The sequence below is a fragment of the Macaca nemestrina genome, chromosome 5 (genome assembly GCF_043159975.1).
Source record: "Macaca nemestrina isolate mMacNem1 chromosome 5, mMacNem.hap1, whole genome shotgun sequence".
Lineage (NCBI taxonomy): Eukaryota > Metazoa > Chordata > Mammalia > Primates > Cercopithecidae > Macaca > Macaca nemestrina.
The window spans coordinates 152,113,344-152,136,930 of NC_092129.1; the positions used below are offsets into that span (position 1 = coordinate 152,113,344).

Below are 23,587 nucleotides of genomic sequence, written 5' to 3' on the forward strand. Positions count from 1 at the left end.
TTCCTAGGCATCTTATTCTGTTTGTAGTAATTGTGAATAGAAGTTTATTCACGATTTGACTCTCTGCTTGTCTATTGTTGTATAGGAATGCTTGTGACTTCTGCACATTGATTTTGTATCCTGAGAGTTTACTGAAGTTGCTTATCAGCTTAAGAAGCTTTTCAGCTGAAACAATGGGGTTTTCTAGATATAGGATCATGTGATTTGCAAGCAAAGACAATTTGACTTCCTCTCTTCCTATTTGAATATCCTTTCTTTCTCTTACCTGATTGCCCTGACCAGAACTTCCAATACTGTGTTGAGTAGGACTGGTGAGAGAGGGCATCCTTGTCTTGTGCTGGTGTTAAAAGGGAATGTTTTCAGCTTTTGCCCATTCAGTAGGATACTAGTTGTGAGTTTGTCATAGATGACTTTTATTATCTTGATGTATGTTCCTTCAATATCTAGTTTACTGAGAGTTTAAAAATATGGAATGCTTCATGAATTTGCATGTCACCCTTGTGCAGGGGCCATGCTGATCTTCTCTGTATCTTTCCAATTTTAATATATGTGCTGCCAAAGAGAGTAGTGACCACAAGTTCTTAGAAGTGGAGATAAGTGAAGAACTGTGGGTGAGATGGAGTGTTGAATTTCATCTGCAGTAAATTCCGCATCTAACAAAATGTGATTATCTCGGTCTTTTATTCTTTAATTAAGTGATAAAAAGCATTACAGATTTAAAGTTTAAATATTCTTATATCCTGGGGATGAGTAACCTGGGCAGGATATTTAATTTATTTACAGCTCATTGGCGGACACAGTCTAGTATTGTTTTTCTCAGTATTTTTACCTCTACTTGCTTCCAAGTGATTATCCTATCATGCTTTTCTCTTATGTATTCCCTAGCTGACTTTAGAATCAATGTTATTTATACATAAGCAATAATGAGTTTACTGGCTTTCTCTATGTTTCCTCATTCTCTTGAATATTATGTATAAATTCAGTAGCCTTCTTCAAAGTTTTGGTAGAACTTATCTGTAAAACAGTCTGGATATTCCAGAAGGGAAATAAAGTTTTACAACCGTTTTAACTTCTTTACTTGTAATGAGTTCTCCCCATTGACATAATCTTGTTCATAGTCTCAAAATTATTTAAACCTCTACTATATCTTTAGTGGCATTTTTATCTATCATAATGTTATTTTATTCTTAATTGCCATTGCCTGTTTTATTTCTCCATCCAAAAAAAACCAGCTGCTTTTTGTTGGCTGGGCCCTCAGCAGTGGCAGCTGCCAGGTCAGCCTTGGTGAGTGGCGACTCAATTGCTCTGCCCATGCAGTGTCCATCGCAGCCACCACGGCCACTTTGTGCAGGGACTCCATGAGCAAGCCCTGTGCGCTTCGTTTGCTTTACAGGAAACTTGACACAGGCTGGTGTCCAGTGAAGAAATCCCAGGTGCATGGAAAGAAGAGGAGGACCTCAGGGCAGTGAGTGATCTGCAAAAGGAAGCACATGGACCACCAGGTGGCGCTGCTGCGCTGCTCCTGCTCCCAGGAAGTGAATGCTCAGGAGGAGCTTTGAGGTGGAGAGATGTCATTGCTCATCCTCCAGGTTCAAAGTAAAAATCTTCAGGCCAATCTTGGCTGCGCGTTCTGGTGTAGCGAGCGGGCTCGGACGTGCTCACCGCTGCTGTCATGGTTCATTTGCTAAACTGCATCGTCGCTGTGCCCCAGAACATGGGCATTGGCAAGAACGGGCACCTGCCCTGGTCGCCACTCAGGAATGAATTTAGGTATTTCCAGAGGATGACACAAACTCTTCACTAGAAGGTAAACAGAATCTGGTGTTATGTGTAGGAAGATCCGGTTCTCCATTCCTGAGAAGAATCGACCTTTAAAGGATAGAATTAATTTAATTCTCAGCAGAGAACTCAAGAGACCTCCACAAGGAGCTCATTCTCTTGCCAGAAGTCTGGATGATATCTTAAAACTTACTGAACAACCAGAACTAGCAAATAAAGTAGAGATGATTTGGATAGTTGGTAGCAGTTTTGTTTATAAGGAAGCCGTGAATCACCCAAACCATCTTAAACTATTTGTGACAAGGATCATGCGGGACTTTGAAAATGACACTTTTTTTTTTTTTCCAGAAATTGATTTGGAGAAAAATAAACTTCTGCCAGAATACCCAGGTGTTCTCTCTGATGTCCAGGAGGAGAAAGACATTAAGTTCAAATTTGAAGTATATGAGAAGAATGATTAATATGAAGGTGTTTTCTGGTTTATTTTAAGATGTTCCCCTCCCTCTGGAAAAAAAAATTATATATTTTTACATGAGAAGAAAAAGACTTGTTGACTTTAGATCTATGAATAATCATTTCTAAGCAACGTGTTTTTATTCTGCACTAATCTTGAATATATCAGATACCATTTATGCAACCTTCTTGCTATAACTAAGTGCCTCTCCAAGACCCCAACTGAGTCCTCGCACCTGCTACAGTGAGCTGCCATTCCACACCCATCGCACATGGCACTCTGGCCAGTCCTTGACATTGTCGGGCTTTTCAAATGTTGGTAGTATTTATTAAAGATGAAGATGCACATACCCTCCAACTGAGCAGTTTCACTAGTAGGAAATACCGAAAGCTTCCTACATGTGTATCTAGAGGTTTGTAGACAAATGTTGCAGCCTTGTTTGTAACAGTGAAAAATTGAAAACAACCTGGAAGTCTAGTGATGGGAAAATGAATATATTTCTGTCTTAGATTGGGGAAGCCAAAGCAGATTCCAAGACTGAAATTTCAGTGAAAACAGTTTATTTTCTAGTTCTTACCAGAAATCATCAATTGAGATATGGAGAAATGGAACTGAGAAGGTAAGAAAAGCAATTTAAAGTCAGTGAGCAGGTTCTCATCGGTAACAAGCTCCATACTGCTGAGATACAGGGAAACGGAGGGGAGAAAGCTGGAGTATTGATCCTCCACTCCTTGGTTGTCAGCTCCCTGTCCTGTGTGTGGGTGGAACGTACTTCAGCTGCTCTATAGCAAGTCCCAGGTGTTTGCAGTAAGAAGCTGCTGGCATGCATGGGAACTGTGAATGGCAAACACTTAAAGCAATTCCATGTTTAAGTATATAACCTCTTCATATCTTTTTTTTTTTTTTGATAGAGTTTCACTCTTATTACCCAGATGGAGTGCAATGGCGCAACCTCAGCTCACTGCAAACTCCTACTTCCCGGGTTCAAGCGATTCTCCTGCCTCAGGCTCCCAAGTAGCTGGGACTACAGGTGCGCACCACGACACCCAGCTAATTTTGTGTTTTTGGTGGAGACGAGGTTTCACCATGTTGGTCAGGCTGGTCTCGAACTCCTGACCTCAAGTGATACGCCCGCCTCGGCCTCCCAAAGTGCTGGGATTACAGGCCTGAGCCACCGCACCTGGCAGATCTTTATTCTTTTTATGTAGTAAAAAGTATAAAGCCACACATGGTTTATTTGAAATATTTTATGATTTTAAAAAAAATAAGGAGCAGGAAAACCAATTCTAAGTTCAAGTGAGGGATCGTGGTAGTTTGAACCAGAAGGTTGCATGTAGTAAGAAAGTGTGATTTAACATATATTTTAAAGTTGGAAGTAGTAGGATATTCTGATGGAGTTTGACTTTGGTTTAGGGCCCACTGAGTTTGAGATGCCTTTGAGAAATGAAGGAAGAAGAGAGAGAATAAAAGAAAAACTGGCCAGGCACAGTGGCTCATGCCTGTAACACATTGGCTCAGCATTTTGGGAGGCAGAGACAGACAGATCCCTTGAGACCAGCTTGGGCAACATGGTGAGGTCCCATCTCTACAAAAACTACAAAAGTTGGCTGGGCGTTGTGGCGCCCACTTGTAGTCCCATCTGCTCAGGGGCTGAGGTGGATGAACTGAGCCCGCGCGGTCACGGCTGCAGGGAGTTGTGATTGCGCCACTGCACTCCAGCCTGGGTGACAGAAGAGACCCTGCCTCGAAAAAGAAGCTGGAAACAATGGAAGCATGCCTTCAGAATTCTAGAAAGAAAGTGATTTTCAATGAATAAATCTATACTCAGCCAAATAATCAAGGGTGAAGGTAAAATAATACATTTTTAGGCAAGCAAAGACTCAAGGGTTACCTCCATGAACCCTTTCTTGGGAAGTTATTGGAGAAAATACTCCCACAAAATGAGGGAGTAGACAAACCAGAGAATGAAATGGTTCCAGCAAATAGGATCCAACACAGGACATATTCCAGCTATGGAGCTGGCTTAAAAAACAAACAAACAAACAAACAATAACAGTAGAAATATAATAGGTTAGCTGGGTGGAATGGCTCATGCCTGCAGTCCCAGCTACTCAGGAGGCTAAAAGCAAGAGGGTGGCTTGAGTCCAACATTTCCAGACCAGCCTGGCCACCATAGTGAGATTCCCTTCTCTTAAAAATAATAATAGGTTATTGCCAGATTTGGAGCATTTGGAAAGAAGTTCATTGAAGATAAAGCAAAAGTAAAAAAGCAAGGGGGAAGGGTGTTAGGCAATCATTAATTCTAGGGCAGAAGGAAGTACAGGATAGGTAGTAAGAGCACAGTACTCTGTTCTTCTCAACAATGAGCAATATGTACTTAGTCATAATGATGCAGTGACTGCTTAGGTCCTAACTCTGGTAACTACATTGGGACAATATGGGAGGAAAAGTGAAGATAGTGATGGTGTAAGAGCTAAATCCTCATCTGTCATTCAAGAAATCACTTAAAATGTGTAAAATAATCAAGAAATAACTAAGTAGTTATGTGAGGAGGAAAACAGAAGACATTGCTAAAAGAGTTGAAAGTCATTGCTCTGGAGGATTAGGAGGGATGGGGCAGGGAACGGTTAGGATGCATTATAAACTGAAGAGGCTTTTTAAAATTACATGTATTAATATATGCACCCACTTGAAAAACTGAAAAAATAATAATTTGGAAAAACCCATGAAGGCAACTACCGGAAGGAAAAACTGAGAGAATGAAAAGTGCTTGTCTCTGGAAAGAACAAATGGCAGGACTGTTGCTTTCATTGTAAGACTTTTAGAGCCATTTGATTTTACTTAATCATTTTCATCTATTTCTTTAATAAAACAACTCTATCATAATAAAAAGTTACATTCATTCACAGAAAACAAACAAGCAAAAACCCTTCCTGCCCAGCCCATCTCATTCTCCCTGAATCCTCAGCGCTAATGAGGACTGTCTCCTCCTCACCTCCCTGGACTGGACTTTTTACCACTGGAAAGTGGATGTGATTTCTAGTTTCTGCATGTCCTGGTTTATTGTGCTGCCAGTAAAATAAAATCAAAATACATATTGAATAAATAATAAATAAAATAACCCATAGTGAGCAAAAGTTTACGATGTATTTTTTTGAGTCAAGATCTCATTCTGTGGCCTGGATTGGAGACAAGTGGTGTGATCATAGTTCACTGCAGCCTTGAACCCATAAGCTCAAGGGATCTTCCCATCTCAGTCTTCCCAATACCTGCGAATACAAGCGCCGACCACCAGGCCCAGCTAAGTTTACTTATTTTTATATCTTTTAGAGATGAGCGTGTCACAATGTTGTCCAAGCTGGTCTCCATCTTCTGATCTCAGGCAATCCTCTTGCCTTAGCATCCTGGACTGCTGGGATTACAGGGGTGAGCTGTCATGCCTGGCTTGTAATGTACTGACACCATCAAGGTTTCATTCTCTAAGTGTGGACACAGCAGCAGACGCCCCTTGTCTCTTGGGTCAGGACACTGAGTAGAGTGGAATAGCAGAACAACAAAGTCACTGCAGAAAGTGCCCATGTGGAAGAGGTCCAGCAGGGAGGGCCAACTGACCCAGGCCACCATATTTAGGGATAACTCCTCTTTCTGGGCAGGACTGTTCTTTGATTACTTTTGTATTCACATGAGTTCTGAAATCGTAGGATGATGAGACTCAAGACTGGCTGGGATTTGTTTTCAAAAAACCATCTCCAAGATTTGTTGATCTTTTGAATGGTTTTTAGTGTTGCAATTTCCTTCAGAACTTAACTCATTCTTAACATTTCACAGTCTACTTTCAGTTACTAATGTACTAGTACCCATAAATATAGAAATATTGCAATCATTTATCCTCTGCAAAATGTCCATCTTTTATGGTATAGATATTATATGGAATATATCTATATAGGTTGTAAGTCCCACGATAAAAAACTTTTTCTTATCTTTAAACAGTTCTATGCATGTAAAGTAAGAATAAATGAGGGGAGCAAGATAGCCTTTTGTACTTAGCTCAGTATTTACCATTTTTGATCATCTTCATCTTTTCTGATCATTTCATTTTCCACCTGGTATCATTTGTCTCTAGTCTGAAGAATTTTCTTTACCAGTTGTTATTGTACAGATCTGCTGGTGAGAAATTCTCTTAATTTTCTTTTACCTGAAATATCTCCTTATTTGCCTATCCTTGAAGGACATCTCTGCTGGATATAGAATTCTTAGTTAACCTTTTTGTCCTCCAGCACTTTAAAGATGTTATTCTACTCTCTTTTGTTTCTATGGTTTCTAATAAGAAGACATGGGTCAGGACAAGAGGAACAGAGAAACCAGAACTGGGAAAATAACATGGTAGACCTAAAACTTGTCATATCAATAATGACAAAAACCTATATGAATCAACTCTTTAATGAAGGGCAGAGATTGTGTGACTGGGTTTAAAAAAAACACGGAACCCAACCATATGCTCTTTCCAGACATGCACTATGTTTGTTTGTTTTAATTTACCTTTTATTTTTAGCTAAGGGGCATATGTGCAGGTTTGTTATATAGGTAAACTTGTGTCATGGGTTTTGTTGTACAGATTATTTCTATACCCATTAGTACCCACCCAAGTATTAAGCCTTAGTAGCCATTAGCTATTTTTCCTGATCCTCTCCCTCCTCCCACCTTCCACCCTCAAGTGGACCCCAGTGTGTGTTGTTCCCCTCTGCGTGCCCATGTATTCTCATCATTTAGCTCCCACTTATAATTGAGAACATGTGATATATAGTTTTCTGTTCCTGCGTTAGTTTGCTAAGAATAATGGCCTCCAACTCCATCCACGTTCCTGCAAAGGACATAATCTCATTCTTTTTATGGCTGTGTAGTATTCAACGGTGTATATGTGCCACATTTTCTTTATCCAGTCTACCATTGATGGTCATTTAGGTTGACTCCAAGTCTTTGCTATTGTGAATAGTGGTTCAATAAACATATGTGTACATGTAAGACGTGCACGTTCTTTTTTTATTTAACTTATTTTACTTTAAGTTCCAGGATACATGTGCAGAACATGCAGGTTTGTTACATACATGTAGTCTGCCATGGTGGTTTGCTGCACCCATTCACCCATCCTCTAAGTTCCCTCCCCTCACCCCTGACTCTCCAATGGGCCTTGGTGTGTGTTGTTCCTCTCACTGTGTCCATGTGTTCTCATTGTTCAACTCCCACTTAGGAGTGAGAACATGCGCTGTTAGGTTTTCTGTTCCCATGTTAGTTTGCTGAGCATGATGACTTCCAGCTTCATCCATGTTTCTGCAAAGGACATAAACTCATTCCTTCTTATGGCTGTGTAGTATTCCATGGTGTATATCTACCACATTTTCTTTACCCAGACTATCATTGATGGGCATGTGGGTTGGTTCCATGTCTTTGCTATTGAAAGTAGTGCTTCAATAAACATACATGTACATGTGTCTTTATAGTAGAATGATTCATATTCCTTTGGATGTATACCCAGTAATGGGGTTGCTGGGTCAAATAGTATTTCTGGTTGTAGATCTTTGAGGAATGGTCACACCATCCTCCACAATGGTTGAACTATTTTACATTCCCACCAACAGTGGAAAAGCATTCCTATTTCTCCACAGTCTCGCCAGCATCTATTGTTTCTTCACTTTTTAATCATTGCCATTCTGACTGGCAGGAGATAGTACATCATTGGGGTTTTGATTTGCTTTTCTCTAATGATCATTGATATTGAGCTTTTTTAAATATGTTTCTTCTTCTGAGAAGTGTCTATTCATATCCTTTGCCAATTTTTGATGGGGCTGTGGTTTTTTTGTCTTGTAAATTTGTTTAAGTTCCTTGTAAACAAACATGTGAGCTCTCATCGTTCTTGTTTAAATACCTAACAGACATCCTAACCAGTGCAACATGGCAAGAAAATGAAATGAGACCAACAGAAGGACAGGGCATGGTGGCTCATGCCTGTAATCCCTGCATTTTGGGAGGCTGAGGTGGGAGGATCACTTGAGTTCAGGAGTTGGAGACCAGCCTGATAGTGAGACCTCATGTCTACCAAATAAAAATAATTTTAAAAGAAAAAAGATCAATAGATAGGAAAGGAAGAAACAAAAGTCTTTCTTTGTCACCAGCTTCATTGCATATGTAGAAAACACTAGGAGATTCTGAAAAAGTCTCTGGAATTAATCATTAAATTTGCAAAATAGTTCATACAATATATGTAATAAGTCACTTAGACGAACATGAAAAGATAGTAAACAATACTAGTCATCTAAGAAGTGCAAGCTAAAACCACAATGAGAAGCCATCATACATAACCTAGAATAGGTAAAGTTAAAAAGACATTTGATAAGTCTAAATACTGTCAAGTATATGGAAAAAATAGGAATGTCTGATATTGCTGGTAGGAATGCAAAAAATGTGGCAGTCAACTTGTAAAGCAGTATGGCAATTTTTTATACAGCTACCCGTCTGCTACTACATGACCCAGCAATTCCACAAATATGTATTCATCTTAAAGAAATAAAAATGTAAGGTCACACTTGTAAGCAGTTATTTCTAGTGGCTTCATTAATAACAAACCCTAGCTGGAGTAATCCACATGTCAATCAACTAGAGAATAGAGAAACCAATTAATAAACTGGGATTCCAGCAATACTCAGCAGCTGCTCAGCAACAAAAATGAGTGAATGGCATCATCTCAAACACCGTTATGCGAAGGGAGAGACCAAACGAAGGACTACATATCATATGATTGCATGTCCATTAAATTCTAGAAATTTCAGTATTGCAGTGACAGAAAACAGAGCGGTGGTTGAGTGAAGGGAAGGGGTGAGGGTGGGAGGCAAGGATTAAACTAAGAGGAGAGGAGGGTGTGAGGGATGAGGGCAGAGGGAAGGGCTGGGGAAGCAGGAGGTGAGGACAAGGAGCAGGGGAAAGGACTCCAAAGCAGTGGAGGAGCCTGGCAGGGGGTTCTCTGCTTTCAGTGTTTCTCTACTGGGCAGTATGGTAGTTACACGACTATAAATAATTACCAATATTCACTAAGAAGCACAGCTAAAACTGGTGAATTTTATTAAACGTAAACGCCCTAATTAGCAAAAAAAAAAAAAAAAAAAAAAAAAAAAAAAAAAAAAAAAGGGAGGGGGGAGGGGAGGCAAAAGAAAAAAAAGACATTTTTAGATCATCAAAGCCATAAAATTCATTTCCTAGGGGTCCTGTACTACATTTAATTTTAAAGGAAATTCTTCAGGTTGAAGGGAAATGATGCTAGATGGTGACCCAGATATACAGAAAGGAATAATTAACAACAGGAATGATGCACATACACATGTCACATTCACACTCATTTTCTTAATTTCCTGAAGACATGTGGCTGCTTGTCTAAAACAAAAAGTATTACACTGTATCATTGAGTTCATAATATAGATTGATGTAATATATAAAACAATAATAGCATAATGTTAGGTTAAATGAAGCTACACTGTTACAAGTGTCCTCTATTTTGCCGGGTGTCGTTTAATATAACCTGAACTTCACTGTGAAAAGCCAAGGAATTGGGTTTCCATTCTTACAACAGTAAAAAATTAGTGTAAAGAAATACAGCCAAAAGCCACTAGGAGAATTAAAATCATAAACTACAAAATGTTTATTTGACACATAAGGAAGTAGTAGAGGAGGAACAGAAACAAAAAGAGATGAGACGAATTGAAAACATATAGCAAATTGTAGACCAGAATCCAACCATTGTTAAGTGAAGAAATGACAGGACTTTGCTCACGTTAGGAGGACCGCCGAGCACTGTGGGGAGAACAGACATGGGCAAGAGGTGAGGGACAGTGTTAGTGCCACAATTCAGGAGTGACCCGGTGGCCAGGACTAAGTGGGGGGAGGTGTGAGGATGAGAGGGGCAGAGAGAAGGGCTGGAGAAGCAGGAGGTGAGGAAAAGGAGCAGAGGAAAGAATTCTAAAGCAGTGGAAGAGCCTAGCAGGGGGTTCTTTGCATTCGGTATTCAATACATTTTGTTGGACTTCCTAAAAGCTAATTGGCTCCTTATGATTAAAAAAAAAAAAGTTATAAAAATACTAAGTGTCCAATAAAATATGCACACTGCTTAGATGTGCAGAGTTCAGGAAAACAGGCAGTGCTTGAGCGTCGGTGAAGAGCATTGGGACTGCATGGAGCACTCGCAACTTTGAGGTGATGACTACAGGCTCCCGGTTGCAATAGACAGTAACAAACCCTGCTTCTCTGTATTCAGGAGACGTTCTGGACTCACACAGGGAAACTCGGGCTAAGGAATGAAGGTAATTTTAAATGCAACAACCCAGAGCCACAGATCCATAGTCTGGGAAAGCAAAACTTAAGAGCTTTGTAATGCTGTTTTGACACAGGTCTTTTACGGGTTGGAATTCTAATCATTCAGGGATTACCAATATTGTGCTACCTACTGTATTAATAAACAAAAAAGGAAACTGGTCTCTATGAGAATCTCTATGTGGTGCCTTCAGACAAAACTTCACCGGGTTTAGAGAGAAAACCCCTGTCTCTACACCTCCATTCCCAGGGCGAGCTCACTCCGGCATCAAGTTCCCCGTGGTGAGTTTCCCTGCACAAAGGTCCAAGGGGAGAGGGAGTGGGAGGCAGGGAGTCCAGTTCAGGGTCGGGGATTCCAGGACGAGTAGGGAAGGGGAAGGGGCTGGGCGCAGCCTGGGGGTCTCTCCCTGGTTTCCACAGACAGATCCTCGTCCAGGACTCAGGCAGACAGTGTGACAAAGAGGCTTGGTGTAGGAGAAGAGGGATCAGGACGAAGTCCCAGGTCCCGGGCGTGGCTCTTAGGGTCTCAGGTTCCCAGAGCCTTGTCTGCATGGGGAGGCGCAGAGTTGGGGATTCCCCACTCCCCTAGTTTCACTTCTTCTCCCAACCTGTATATTCTCCCAACCTGTATCTTCTCCCAACCTATATCTCCCAACTGTATCTTCCTGTATCTTCTCCCAACCTGTATCTTCCAGGATACTCCTGACACGTCCAGTTCCCACTCTCATTGGGTGTCGGATGTCTAGAGAAGCCAATCAGCGTCGCCGCGGTCTCAGTTCTAAACTCCCCACGCGCCCACCCGGACTCACAGTCTCCTCAGACGCCGAGATGCGAGTCATGGCGCCCCGAACCCTCCTCCTGCTGCTCTCGGCGGCCCTGGCCCTGACCGAGACCCGGGCCGGTGAGTGCGGGGTCGGGAGGGAAATGGCCTCTGCGGGGAGGAGCGAGGGGACCGCAGGCGGGGGCGCAGGACCCGGGGAGCCGCGCGGGGAGGAGGGTCGGGCGGGTCTCAGCCTCTCCTCGCCCCCAGGCTCGCACTCCATGAGGTATTTCACCACCGCCGTGTCCCGGCCCGGCCGCGGGGAGCCCCGCTTCATCGCCGTGGGCTACGTGGACGACACGCAGTTCGTGGGGTTCGACAGCGACGCCGAGAGTCCGAGGATGGAGCCGCGGGCGCCGTGGATGGAGCAGGAGGGCCCGGAGTATTGGGAAGAGGAGACACGGAAAGTCAAGGAGACCGCACAGTCTTTCCGAGTCAGCCTGGGGAACCTGCGCGGCTACTACAACCAGAGCGAGGCCGGTGAGTGGCCCCGGCCCGGGGCGCAGGTCACGACCCCTCCCCATCCCCCACGGACGGGTCGCCCCCAGTCTCCGGGTCCGAGATCCGCCCTGAGGCCGCGGGATCCGCCCAGACCCTCTACCAGAGAGAACCCCAGGCGCCTTTACCTGGCTTCATTTTCAGTTGAGGCCAAAATCCCGGCGGGGTGGTCGGGGCGGGGCGGGGCTCGGGGGACTGTACTGACCGCGGGGGCGGGGCCAGGGTCTCACACCTACCAGTGGATGTTTGGCTGCGACCTGGGGCCCGACGGGCGCCTCCTCCGCGGGTATCACCAGTACGCCTACGACGGCAAGGATTACATCGCCCTGAACAGGGACCTGCGCTCCTGGACCGCTGCGGATGAGGCGGCTCAGAACACCCAGCGCAAGTGGGAGGCGGCGGGTGTGGCGGAGCAGATGAGAGCCTACCTGGAGGGGCAGTGCCTGGAATGTCTCCGCGGATACCTGGAGAACGGGAAGGAGACGCTGCAGCGCGCGGGTACCAGGGGCACTGGGGAGCCTTCCTGATCGCCTGTGGATCTCCCGGGATGGCCTCCCGTGAGGAGGGGAGGAAAATGGCATCAGCACTAGAATGTCGCCCTCCCTTGAATGGAGAATGGCATGAGTTTTCCTGATTTCCTCTGAGGGCCCCTCTGCTCTCTAGGACAATTAAGGGATGACGTCTCTGAGGACATGGAGGGGAAGACAGTCCCTAAATACTGGTCAGGGGTCTCCTTTGACACCTGCAGCAGCCTTGGGCACCGTGTATTTTTCTCTCAGGCCTTGTTCTCTGCCTCACACTAAATACGTTTGAAGGTCTGATTCCAGCTTTTCTGAGTCCCTCGGCCTCCACTCAGGTCAGGACCAGAAGCCCCTGTTCCTCCCTCAGAGACTAGAACTCTCCAAGGAATAGGAGATTATCCCAGATGCCTGTGTCCAGGCTGGTGTCTGGCTTCTGTGCTCCCTTCCCCACCCCAGGTGTCCTGTTCATTCTCAGGATGGTCACATGGGTGCTGCTGGAGTGTCCCATGAGAGATGCAAAGCGCCTGAATTTTCTGACTCTTCCCATCAGATCCCCCAAAGACACACGTGACCCACCACCCCATCTCTGACCATGAGGCCACCCTGAGGTGCTGGGCCCTGGGCTTCTACCCTGCGGAGATCACACTGACCTGGCAGCGGGATGGGGAGGAGCAAACTCAGGACACCGAGCTCGTGGAGACCAGGCCAGGAGGAGATGGAACCTTCCAGAAGTGGGGAGCTGTGGTGGTGCCTTCTGGAGAAGAGCAGAGATACACGTGCCATGTGCAGCACGAGGGGCTCCCGGAGCCCCTCACCCTGAGATGGGGTAAGAAGGGGGATGAGGGGTCATGTCTCTTCTCAGGGAAAGCAGGAGCCCTTCTGGAGCCCTTCAGCAGGGTCAGGGCCCCTCACCTTCCCCTCCTTTCCCAGAGCCATCTTCCCAGTCCACCATCCCCATCGTGGGCATTGTTGCTGGCCTGGCTGTCCTAGCAGTTGTGGTCACTGGAGCTGTGGTCGTTGCTGTGATGTGGAGGAGGAAGAGCTCAGGTACGGAAGGGGTGAGGGGTGGGGTCTGGGTTTTCTTATCCCACTGGGGGTTTCAAACCCCAGGTAGAAGTGTTCCCTGACTCATTCCTGGGAAGCAGCATCCACACAAGGGCTAACTCAACCTGGGACCCTGTGTGCCAGCACTTACTCTTTTGTGCAGCACATGTGACAATGAAGGACAGATGTATCACCTTGATGATTATGGTATTGGGGTCCTGATTCCAGCATTCATGAGTCAGGGGAAGGTCCCTGCTAAGGACAGACCTTAGGAGGGGAATTGGTCCAGGACACACAGCTGCTTTCCTCCTGTTTCCTGATCCTGCCCTGGGTCTGTACTCATCATTCTGGAAATTTCTCTTGGGTCCAAAGGACGTTCCTCCAAGATCTTATGGCCCTGCTTCCTCCCAGCCTCCTCACAGGACATTTTCTTCCCACAGGTGGAAAAGGAGGGAGCTACTCTCAGGCTGCGTGTAAGTGGTGGGGGTGGGAGTGTGGAGGAGATCACCCATCCCGTAATTCCTCCTGTCCCACGTCTCCTGCGGGCTCTGACCAGGTCCTGTTTTTGTTCTACCCCAGCCAGCGACAGTGCCCAGGGCTCTGATGTGTCTCTCACGGCTTGAAAAGGTGAGATTCTTGGGGTCTAGAGTGGGGGGTGGGGGAGGGCAGAGGGGAAGGGCCTGGGTAATGGAGATTCTTTGATTGTAACGTTTCGAGTGTGTGGTGGGCTGTTCAGAGTGTCATCACTTACCATGACTGACTTGAATTTGTTCATGACTGTTGTTTTCTGTAGCTTGAGACAATTGTCTTGTGTGGGACTGAGATGCAGGATTTCTTCACATCTCCCTTTTGTGACTTCAAGAGACTCTGGCATCTCTTTCTGCAAAGGCATCTGAATGTGTCTGCGTCCCTGTTAGCATAATGTGAGGAGGTGGAGGGACAGCCCACCCCTGTGTCCACCGTGACCCCTGTTCCCATGCTGACCAGTGTTTCCTCCCCAGTCATCTTTCCTGTTCCAGAGAGGTGGGACTGGATGTCTCCATCTCAGTCTTAACTTTATGTGCACTGAGCTGCAACCTCTTACTTCCCTACTGAAAATAAGAATCTGAATATAAATTTGTTTTCTCAAATATCTGCTATGAGAGGTTGACAGATTAATTAAATAAGTCAAATTCGAGAACCTGAGAGAGCAAATAAAGACCTGAGAACCTTCCAGAATCCGCATGTTCCCTGTGCTGAGTCTGTTGCAGGTGGGGGTGGAGAAGGCTGTGAGTAGCCCAGTGTGGACTGGGCCTGTGCTTAGTTGCTGTTCAGTTCTTCATGGGCTTTATGTGGTCAGTCCTCAGCTGGGTCACCTTCACTGCTCCGTCGTCCTTGTCCCTTCAGTGGGAACTTGTCCAGTGGGAGCTGTGACCACAGAGGCTCAGACATCGCCCCCGGCGGTCCCTGCACACGGGGGTCTCTGTGCATTCTGAGACAAATTTTCAGAGCCATTCACCTCCTGCCCTGCTTCTAGAGCTTCTGTTCTGCTCTGCTCTCCTTCCCTCTCTCCCTGCCCTGGTTCTAGTGATCTTGGTGCTGAATCCAACCCCAACTCATGAATCTATAAAGCAGAGTCTAATTTAGACTTACATTTGTCTCTGAAATTGGACCCATCATCAAGGACTGTTATTTCCTGAAGAGAGAACCTGGTTGTGAGTTGCAGTGTGCAGGGGTGGGGGGTGCGGGGGGCGTTGCTGTAGAAAGAGGGATGGGGGAGGGAGGGCACACAAGCAGCACTGCTGAGAAAAACATAGGCGGCCTCTATCTCAGTGTGAGGGAACCTTGTGCTGTAGCTGCCACAAAATGGCATTTGGCCTGAGGCTATGTTAATAAAGATACTGCCTTTAGAATAGGGAGGTGCTCTACAGTGATCATTCATTCAACTGACCTTTGTCGTTGGCCAGACATACGACAGAATTGTTCTGCATCTGGGGAATATCATTGAAGTAAAATCAGAAAAATCTCTGGCCTTTTGTAGGGTATGTTCCAGTGGGAAGAGGCAGACGATAGATACACTATAACCAGAGTAAGGAAGGAAAGTGCTAGAAGGTGGTAAGTGCTGTGAGGCAGGTAATCCAGGATGTGGGCAGTGGGGACAGGGAAGGTGGCTATTGTGCTGGGTGGTCAGTGTGTGCCTTGTTGCAAAGGTGACCTTTGAGGAAGGATTTGAGGGACATGAGGATGTCTGGGGAAGTTATTTCCAGGCAGAGGAACCTCCAGTCCCAATGCACTATGGCAGGAAAGTGTCTGTGTTCCCACAAGAGCAAGGAGGCCAGGAGGGCTGGACAGAGAGAAACTGAGGTGAGGTTAGAGGTGTGGCCAAAGCAGGTGGGCTTGAGGGGAATGGGGTTGGATCTGACCTTTGATCTGAGTGGGATGAAGAGTCAGAGGACAGTTTTGAGCAGAAGAGGGCCATGATATAACTTCTCTTTTAAAAGGATCTCTGACTGCTGTGCTGAGAACAGAATTGAGAGCTGAGGGACGAGGGAGGCAGAAGGGAAAACAGTAGGAAGCGAGTGCAGTATTCCAGGCTGGAGATGTCAGTGACCTTGACTAGGGCATGAGAAGGGGAAAGAGTGGGACGTGAGTGGATTCTGGATGCATTTGAAGATGGACTCACAGCATTTGCCAATGGATTGTATCTGTGGTGTGAGAAAGACGAATGAAGGACACCCATGGTTGTAAAAAGAGTGAGTAGAAGGAAGGGTGGAGCTGCTGTCAGTGGAGATGGGGAGACTCTGGCAGGAGCATACTGAGGAGGGGGCATCACAGGCACTCAGTGGAGATGTCTACTAGGAATGCAGGTTGGGGAGCTGGGGTGGAATTTGGACAGACAACTCCAGAGTTTAGAGGAAAGGAGAAATAGACTGGGCAGGAGAAATAGATTTAGGAGGTAACACCATATAAACGATACTTAAAACCTCAAGCATGGATGAGGGCACCCAAGACAGTGATTGACTGTGGAAAAGAATGAGGGCAAGGACTGAACCCTGGACCTCCAGTTCTAAGGGATGTGATCAGACCACATGCAGAGCAGACTGCACGGTTCGGACCCCACATCTAGAGGACACTTAGACAAGGAACTCCTGTGTGAACAGGGATCACCTGGACGTGGTGCTGAGATCCAGGAAGTCTGGAGTCGAGCAAGAGATTCTTGATTTATGAAAAGGCTGGAGCTCATGTTGCTGGTCTCCAGATCAAGAACACCAGGATCCCACATGCCTGAGCAACAGCCTCACCTCTACGGCTTGTTATATAAAAGATTCCTTGGTCTTGAGCATAAAACTCTGAAACAGGGGTTCTGGGGAGTGGCCCGAGTATTTTCTAATCCGCGCCGGCAATCCTGTTGCTCAACTAGATCAGGAACCACTGAGATCAGAGATCAGAGAGTGCCCAGGGTAGGTGGGTGGGGTAGGTTTTCAAACCCTGTTTAAAAGAGGATTTTCCTCACAGAAAGAAAAGGGAGGATGTGTATCATCAGTTATGCGATGTGACATTCCCTGTTGTTCTCTCCACCATGGGGTGGACGCCAGGTAGAGAATTCAGGATGTGGCTCTCGCACAAAGAACACCCCTGAATGCCGCTCTCTGACACCCGCCCACAGACTCATTTCCCGCTCACTTCTTGGAGCAAACTATGGAAACCAAATATCTCTAATTTACACATAAAGTCGTATATCTGGTATTGGGGGCTAGTTTTATTGTGGGGAAGGCCACAGAAGCAGGCTTGAAACTACACATCCAGGAACAGAATCCATAGCCCCCCCTGGATCAGGTCCCTCCTAGGAACAACTGCCCCTGCTGCTGAGCACAGACGCCACTGCTCACACCTCTGACACCTGGTGCTGGACACTGGACCCCGAGGCCAGGGGAGACGTCACTGCTGCACCTGGAAACTGGACATCACTACTGTCACTCAGCCCTCTTTACTAAAATGTGATCTGCACAGTCCCAGCCTCTCTGTCACCGCATTCTGGCTCAGAGTCTGGCAGTGATATAGGAGTGAAAGAGGGTACAGAAGGCTTTTAATGAAAAGCAGGCTCCAAATTATTTTCTTTTCTAACAAGGAGCAGCCTGTAATATCAGGCTTCAGACATAGACAAGTAAGCTGGAAGCTTGCACGGGTGAATGCCTGCAGCTGTGCGAATAGGAATCGGACACCTGGGACTGGGCATGTTCACAATGCTGACTCCATCTTCCCTTCTCTTTGCCAGGCTCCTTCGTTACAATAAGGGGCAGACAACATGGCGCCGGCCAAGTGGAAAGCCCATTTGCATAATAGGATGAGGGTGGGGCGAACAGCCTTCCACTTGCACTATGGAAATATCACATCTGGTCCAACCAATCTGTGCGCCCTACATAAATCACACACCATCTCCTCAAGCCTGCCTGTAAAATCCGATGCACTCCCACTCCAGGCCAGAATTCCCTTTTGGGTGCCCCTCTCTCTCACAAGAAGAGAGCTGTTCCCCTTTGTCTTTCTTTTGCCTATTCAACCCTTTGCTCCTAAACTCACTCCTCGTGTGTCAGTGGCCTTAATCTTCTTGGCGTGAGATGACACACCCTTAGTATTTACCTAGGACAATGACACCTCTTCAGCAGGTGGTCATCAGACTGGTGGAGCTTAAGACTCATGTCCATGATCAACTGCAGGGTGACTGGAGTGTTGTCCTCTTCCAGGGAGGGAGGTGGTGTCTGTCTCCTCTCAACATTTTGCATGTTGTAAACCAAAAATAAACATCAAAGCCACCCCCTCCTAACCATCTCAATTGACACCCTCAGCCAGGGTGCTCAAAAGTTAACCTGAAAGACTGACTGAGGCCACTATGGGAAGCAGGTGTTGAACATGTCTCATTATGCCCTCTTCTCTTTTGGAGTTCAGGAAAAGCTGACCAGCATTTACCACCAACATAGACCTTAAATCTGATCAGAAACATTTACAATCTATTCTCTCTGAAGCCTGGCACCTGGAGGCGTCATCTGCATGAAAAAATTTTGGACTCCACAACCTCTTATCATTCCTTTCTATTGATAGTAACTCAACCAATTGCCAATCAGAAAAATTAAAAATCTACTTGTAACCCAGAAGCACTACCCTGCAACCCTTGCTTGCTTCAAATTGTTCCAACTTTCTGGACCTAAACAATGTATAGCTTAAATGTATTTGATTGATGTCTCATATGTTCCTAAAATGTATAAAACCAACCTGTGCCCCAACCACCTTGAGCACATGTTCTCAGGGTCTCCTGAGGACTGCGTCATGGGCTGTGGTCACTCACTTTTGGCTCACAATAAATCTCTCCAAATATGTTACCAAGTTTGATTCTTTTCATTGACAGTGTGGAATTCTGGTGTAGTAAGAGAGTTCAAGTGCTAGAGTGTAAGGGGTGGGGAAAAGTGACAAATTTTAATTATTGGAGCAGTGATCCAGGAAGAGAACTTTATCTGGTACCTGGCAGGCACGCAGAGTGTCTGAATGAACCAGTGACTAATAAATAACATATTTCCACCCATTCCCTTAAGGATAGATTATTACATCAAGTTTTTGTCTATCCCAGTTTATAGTCTAGATTATTGGAGTGGCATTGTGTGATGACGAAATGATTATTCAAACATCTCCCCTCAGCGTTGTCTCTTACTAGGATTAAAACACCCAGGTTTGTAAGATCTCAGAGGATCTGGGTCCACACCGATGTTTTATATTAATATTTATATTTTCTTCTGTGTCGAAATATTTCTGGGGAGAGAATCTCTAACATTTATTAGTTTTTATGTGACACCCTCAAAGGCCTAAGAAATCCTAACTTCTAGGTTAGAGGTAGGACCACTCCACGTCTGGACAATGAACAGCTGGTAGCAACCTGTGTTTAGTAGATTAGGGATATGAAATAAATGCTTACATTTTGTTTATCTTTTCCTCTGGGACCAAAAAGATAGAGGTGTACTTCCTTGCTCTTACTTTAAGTTTCTCTCTGTGGGATGGTGATGGGGTTTTCCTCCACCCAAATAACTTTCTGATTCTCCAACAGCAGCTAGGAGTCCTAGAGTTCGACTCCATTCTGACACTAACTACCTGGAGTTCACCTTGGGCTCCAAAGGTTTAAGGGCTCAGTCCCACAAGACTGTCCTCACTTTAGATGCAAGTCCCAAGTATCGGGTCCCAGGTTACCTGCACTTCTGTCTATCATGGCTGCAAAGTCAGGGGTCTCTCACCTCCCAAGGTTTGAGAATTCTTAAATTAACTCAAAGAACTCAGGAAGTTGCTACAGTCATGTAAACCAAAAAACCTCTGAGACAGGTCTCAGTCAGTTTAGAAGTTTATTTTGCTGAGCTGAAGATGCACCTTGGAAACAGAGACACAAATCATTGTAGCATCTGTGGCCCGTGCTTTTTCCTAACAGGGTTTTGAGGACTGCAATATTTATAGGGGAAAGAGCAGCCAGGAGAAGAAAAAGACAGTCAACTATGCATTCATCTCGTGCTCAGTAAATCTGCATTTAACATAAGATAAAGTAAACCTTGGGTAGAAAAGTCACCATGTGGGTGAAGGGATGATGTCTAGTCTTGTACCTGTGAAGATAAGCTGTTAATTTACATTGTTGGGGGAAAGTCAACAAAACTCTTTTAGAGTAAAGATGTTGGGGCCCACAAGGAATTATCTTGTGAGCAGTTTGTAAGGGAGGCGACCTGGGGAGATATGGGGTCTTCTGTCTTTGCAGTTATTTGTTTAGAAACAAAAGAAAGGCAGTTTTGCCATCACTCAGTCTCCAAACTTAACTTTTCCCTTTGGTATAGTGAATTTGGAGTCCTGAAATTTTATTTTCCTTTCACACTCAGTATTACAGTTTTTTTACTGTTATAGCTTAAATCCCCACCTTTTTGGCACCCGGGACCGGTTTCATGGAAGACAGTTTTTCCATGGACCAGTGGAGGTGGCGGAAGGCAGAGGGAAATGGTTTTGGATGACACTGCTGCACCTCAGATGACCAGGCATTAGTCTTTCATAAGGAGCATGCAACCTAGATCTCTCGCATGCAGAGCTCACAGTAGGGTTTGTGCTTCTATGAGAATCTAATTCCGCCACTGATCTGACAGGAGACAGAACTCCGGTGGTCATGCTCATGCTCTCTCACCCACCGATCACCTCCTGCTGTGCGGTTTGGGTCCTACCAGGCCAGAAACTTGTACCAGTCCCCAGCCCGGGGGTTCGGGACCACTGGTTTAAATTATGCCACTATAGCAGAACACCTAGACTGGATAACTTATGACAAAGAGAAATTTGTTTTATTCATGGTGTGGAGGATGGGAATTCCCAGATCAAGAGACTGTATCTGGTAGAAAACAAAAGGACAAGAGAGGGTGAGAGGTAGGGGATAAAGGAGGTCAAACTCACAGCCTCAGGTCCTTTTATGATGAGCCTTAATCCACTAATGAAGGCAGAGCTCTGATGGTCCAATCACCTCTCAAAGGTCCCAGTTCTTAAAAATGTTGCATTCGGGAAGAAATATCCAACAGAAGCTTTTTTGGGGAAACATTCAAACCACAGCAGTTAAGGATACAAATGAGCAGCCAGATGAAGAGGTGCACAGGGTGGGGTCTGGAAGGGCTCTGAGCACAGGAGCCTCTGTCCCCGTGGAGATGGAGTTCACCATCCTCCCCACACATGGACACACGGATGTGCTCACCAATTGGGAAGCTCTCGGAAACCCAAACTCTAGAGATTTCTATGTAAATTTCATTGTGTAGGCAAGATTAATTAAATCACCGGCCACTGTGTGACTGAACTCAACCTCGAGCTACTCTTTCCTTCCCAGACGTTAGGGACGGGGCTAAAAGTTCCAATCCTCTAATCACAGCTTCGTGTTTCTGGCAACCAGCCCCCATTCTGAAGCTATCTAGGAGCCCCTCACCCCACAGTCATCTCATTGCCATATTGAAGTCATGTTTATCACTGAGGAGATTGCAAATGTTTTAGAACATGGTTGTCAGGAAACAGGGACAAAGACCAAATATTTTTATTGGACCACAGATCACACCCTGGTTTTGACCATATTATCTCTTTTTATAATATTTATTATTTTATTTCAGAGATAATCACTTGCTCTGTTGCTCAGGGTAGAATGCAGAGGCACAATCATAGCTCACTGTAACCTCGAATTCCTGGACTCGAGTGATCCTTCTGCCTCAGTACCCTAAGTAGATAGCATTACAGGTGCACACCACCATGCCCAACTAATTTATAAATATTTTATAGGAATGGGTCTCACTATTTTGCCCAGGCTGATCTCAAACTCCTGGCCTTAAACAATGTTCCTACCATTGCCTCCCAAACTGATGGAATTACAAGCATGAGCCACTGTGCCTGGCCAATCACAGATCTCCTACACCAGAAGAATGATAACAGTGAAAAGATCCTGGCACATTACCAGAATCCTCTTTGGTCATTAGCAATTATCCCAGTACAGTCCAAAAATAGGAATAGTCTCAGCAACATATGGCTGCACCCTTTCAGGCATTTGGTGAAATCGAGCTAAGAGACAATACTCTCTTGCTTACACCTCTTTCGAGTAGTTCATGTAACATTGGATTTTCCTCATTACATAACCCATGTGTTCATTCATTTACCCTCAGCTACTATTTCTCCTTCTCTTCATTTATACTAAACATTTATAATTTTGGAAGGAACACTAGGTTCTGCTGCTGTGCTGGCTTAGACGGTAGGGACCAATACTGTTCTAGCAAGTGTCTCGCATCATCCATTCCAGTTCATAGAGGGTAGGGTTATGCAGGTAGAGAACTGGGTGGCTATCTGATGCCAGGCAATACAGCTGCATTCAGTGTGATCCCCAACTTTGCCAGATGCAGTGAAGGCACAACCTACTTCTCCAGGCCCTTAGGAATTATTACATAAAGGACATAAAATATTTTTACAGTTTCTTGCTTAGGAATAATTCCTGTTTCTGGACTCTATTTGCATCCCTAGTCCTGGGACCACTGCATTAGGGATGAGAAAAGCAAGTTGAGGTGAATTACAGTCATTATTCCAGTGTCCTCCCACCATGGGAAGGAATATATGTAGATCACACCAGCACCTTCCCCTGATCTACCAGGAAAAGAGAGGATACTCTCATGTCAAGCGTGAGCACACTCATGAAGGTGTATAAGCCCACCCTTCGTGCTTGTTTCCCCACTCTTGCTTTGTACACCCAATGTTTCAATTGACTATTGTAATTCTCTATGGAACTCTTCCTTTGAGGAGGATGTCTCTCTGACCATTGTTGGACTTTTTGAGCAGGTGCATTTTCCGGTGTAAAGAAATGTGACTCAGTGGTCCACATGGTTGCAGTACCTCCCATACAGGTTCTTTGTAGCACTCTGAGCATTTGCATCTGAGATAAAGGAGGAACCTCTCTTAGAAGACTGCCAGGGCCTCCCAACCTGGAAATAAAGAAAAACCTTCAGTTCCTTCAAGAGAAATTCCAGGCACCTAGCCAGCCCGAAAAAGTAAGTGAGTGACCTTATAAACAAGAAGGTAATGATAGCTTAAAACAATAGCCAAGGAAGTTAGATTCACAAGATGTTTGATTCTCTATAAAAACTAAAAATAACATCTTAACATATGTCCCTGAGTTGTTTTTCAGAAACATAGATTCCCACCTAATAGATCCACTGACAGGGAGACCTTATAAAGGGGAAACTGAGGACTGAAATCTGACCGCTGTTCTTTGTTCTAAATTTCTTCCTGAGGGGACTGGAGAGAGTCAAGGCCACAGGCCAGGCCTGAACATTCCTCTCTACTCCCCCCAACTGTGTAAGGAAACTCTGCTTCCTTATCTATCACAAATCAGAGAATCTTTAAATCTACCTAAGACCTGTAAGCTCCCTCATGAAGATATTCCACCTTTTAAGGCCGAAGCAGTGTGTCACTTCTATGCATTGATGTATGATGTTGCCTGTAACTCTGCTTTCCCGAAATTTGCCCCTGCCTTTAAAAATCCTTGCTTGTGAGCCATCAAAAAGGGTGGGTCTTAAGCATTAGCTGTCTGATTCTCTTTGTTTGGCACCCTGCACATAA

At 45.2% G+C, this 23,587-nt stretch overlaps 1 protein-coding gene, 1 non-coding gene and 1 pseudogene across 5 annotated transcripts; 2 read left to right on the plus strand and 1 right to left on the minus strand.

The window, feature by feature from the left end:
* Positions 1 to 461: 461 nt before the first annotated feature.
* Positions 462 to 568, minus strand: LOC112423543 (U6 spliceosomal RNA). The gene has a single exon (XR_003014016.2). It is a non-coding gene; the product is annotated as a U6 spliceosomal RNA (small nuclear RNA).
* Positions 569 to 1,669: 1,101 nt separating this feature from the next.
* LOC112423988 (dihydrofolate reductase pseudogene) lies at positions 1,670 to 2,278 on the plus strand (annotated as a pseudogene).
* A 7,749-nt stretch (positions 2,279 to 10,027) lies between these two features.
* On the plus strand, positions 10,028 to 18,801 carry LOC105466472 (patr class I histocompatibility antigen, A-5 alpha chain). Of its 4 annotated transcripts, XM_071097331.1 has the most exons (9): positions 10,075 to 10,100; positions 11,284 to 11,489; positions 11,619 to 11,888; positions 12,129 to 12,404; positions 12,978 to 13,253; positions 13,358 to 13,474; positions 13,912 to 13,944; positions 14,051 to 14,098; positions 14,265 to 14,689. In XM_071097331.1, exons 1-8 carry the CDS (start codon positions 10,090 to 10,092, stop codon positions 14,092 to 14,094), a joined length of 1,233 nt encoding a protein of 410 aa, XP_070953432.1. In that variant the 5' UTR covers positions 10,075 to 10,089; the 3' UTR covers positions 14,095 to 14,098; positions 14,265 to 14,689. The 4 variants fall into 4 exon arrangements, with proteins under 4 accessions (XP_070953431.1, XP_070953429.1, XP_070953428.1 ...); XM_071097330.1 differs by lacking the exon at positions 14,265 to 14,689 and adding an exon at positions 17,727 to 18,801 and having other exon boundaries at positions 10,028 to 10,100; positions 13,912 to 14,098; XM_071097328.1 differs by having other exon boundaries at positions 10,029 to 10,100; positions 13,912 to 14,098.
* The last annotated feature ends 4,786 nt before the right edge of the window (positions 18,802 to 23,587 follow it).

What these genes read in the sequence shown, in the direction of transcription:
- LOC105466472 (XM_071097327.1), top strand. An exon ending in CTACAACCAGAGCGAGGCCG is followed by an intron (nt 11,889 to 12,128) that starts GTGAGTGGCCCC and finishes GGGCGGGGCCAG; the next exon opens with GGTCTCACACCTACCAGTGG. An exon ending in GCCCCTCACCCTGAGATGGG is followed by an intron (nt 13,254 to 13,357) that starts GTAAGAAGGGGG and finishes CTCCTTTCCCAG; the next exon opens with AGCCATCTTCCCAGTCCACC.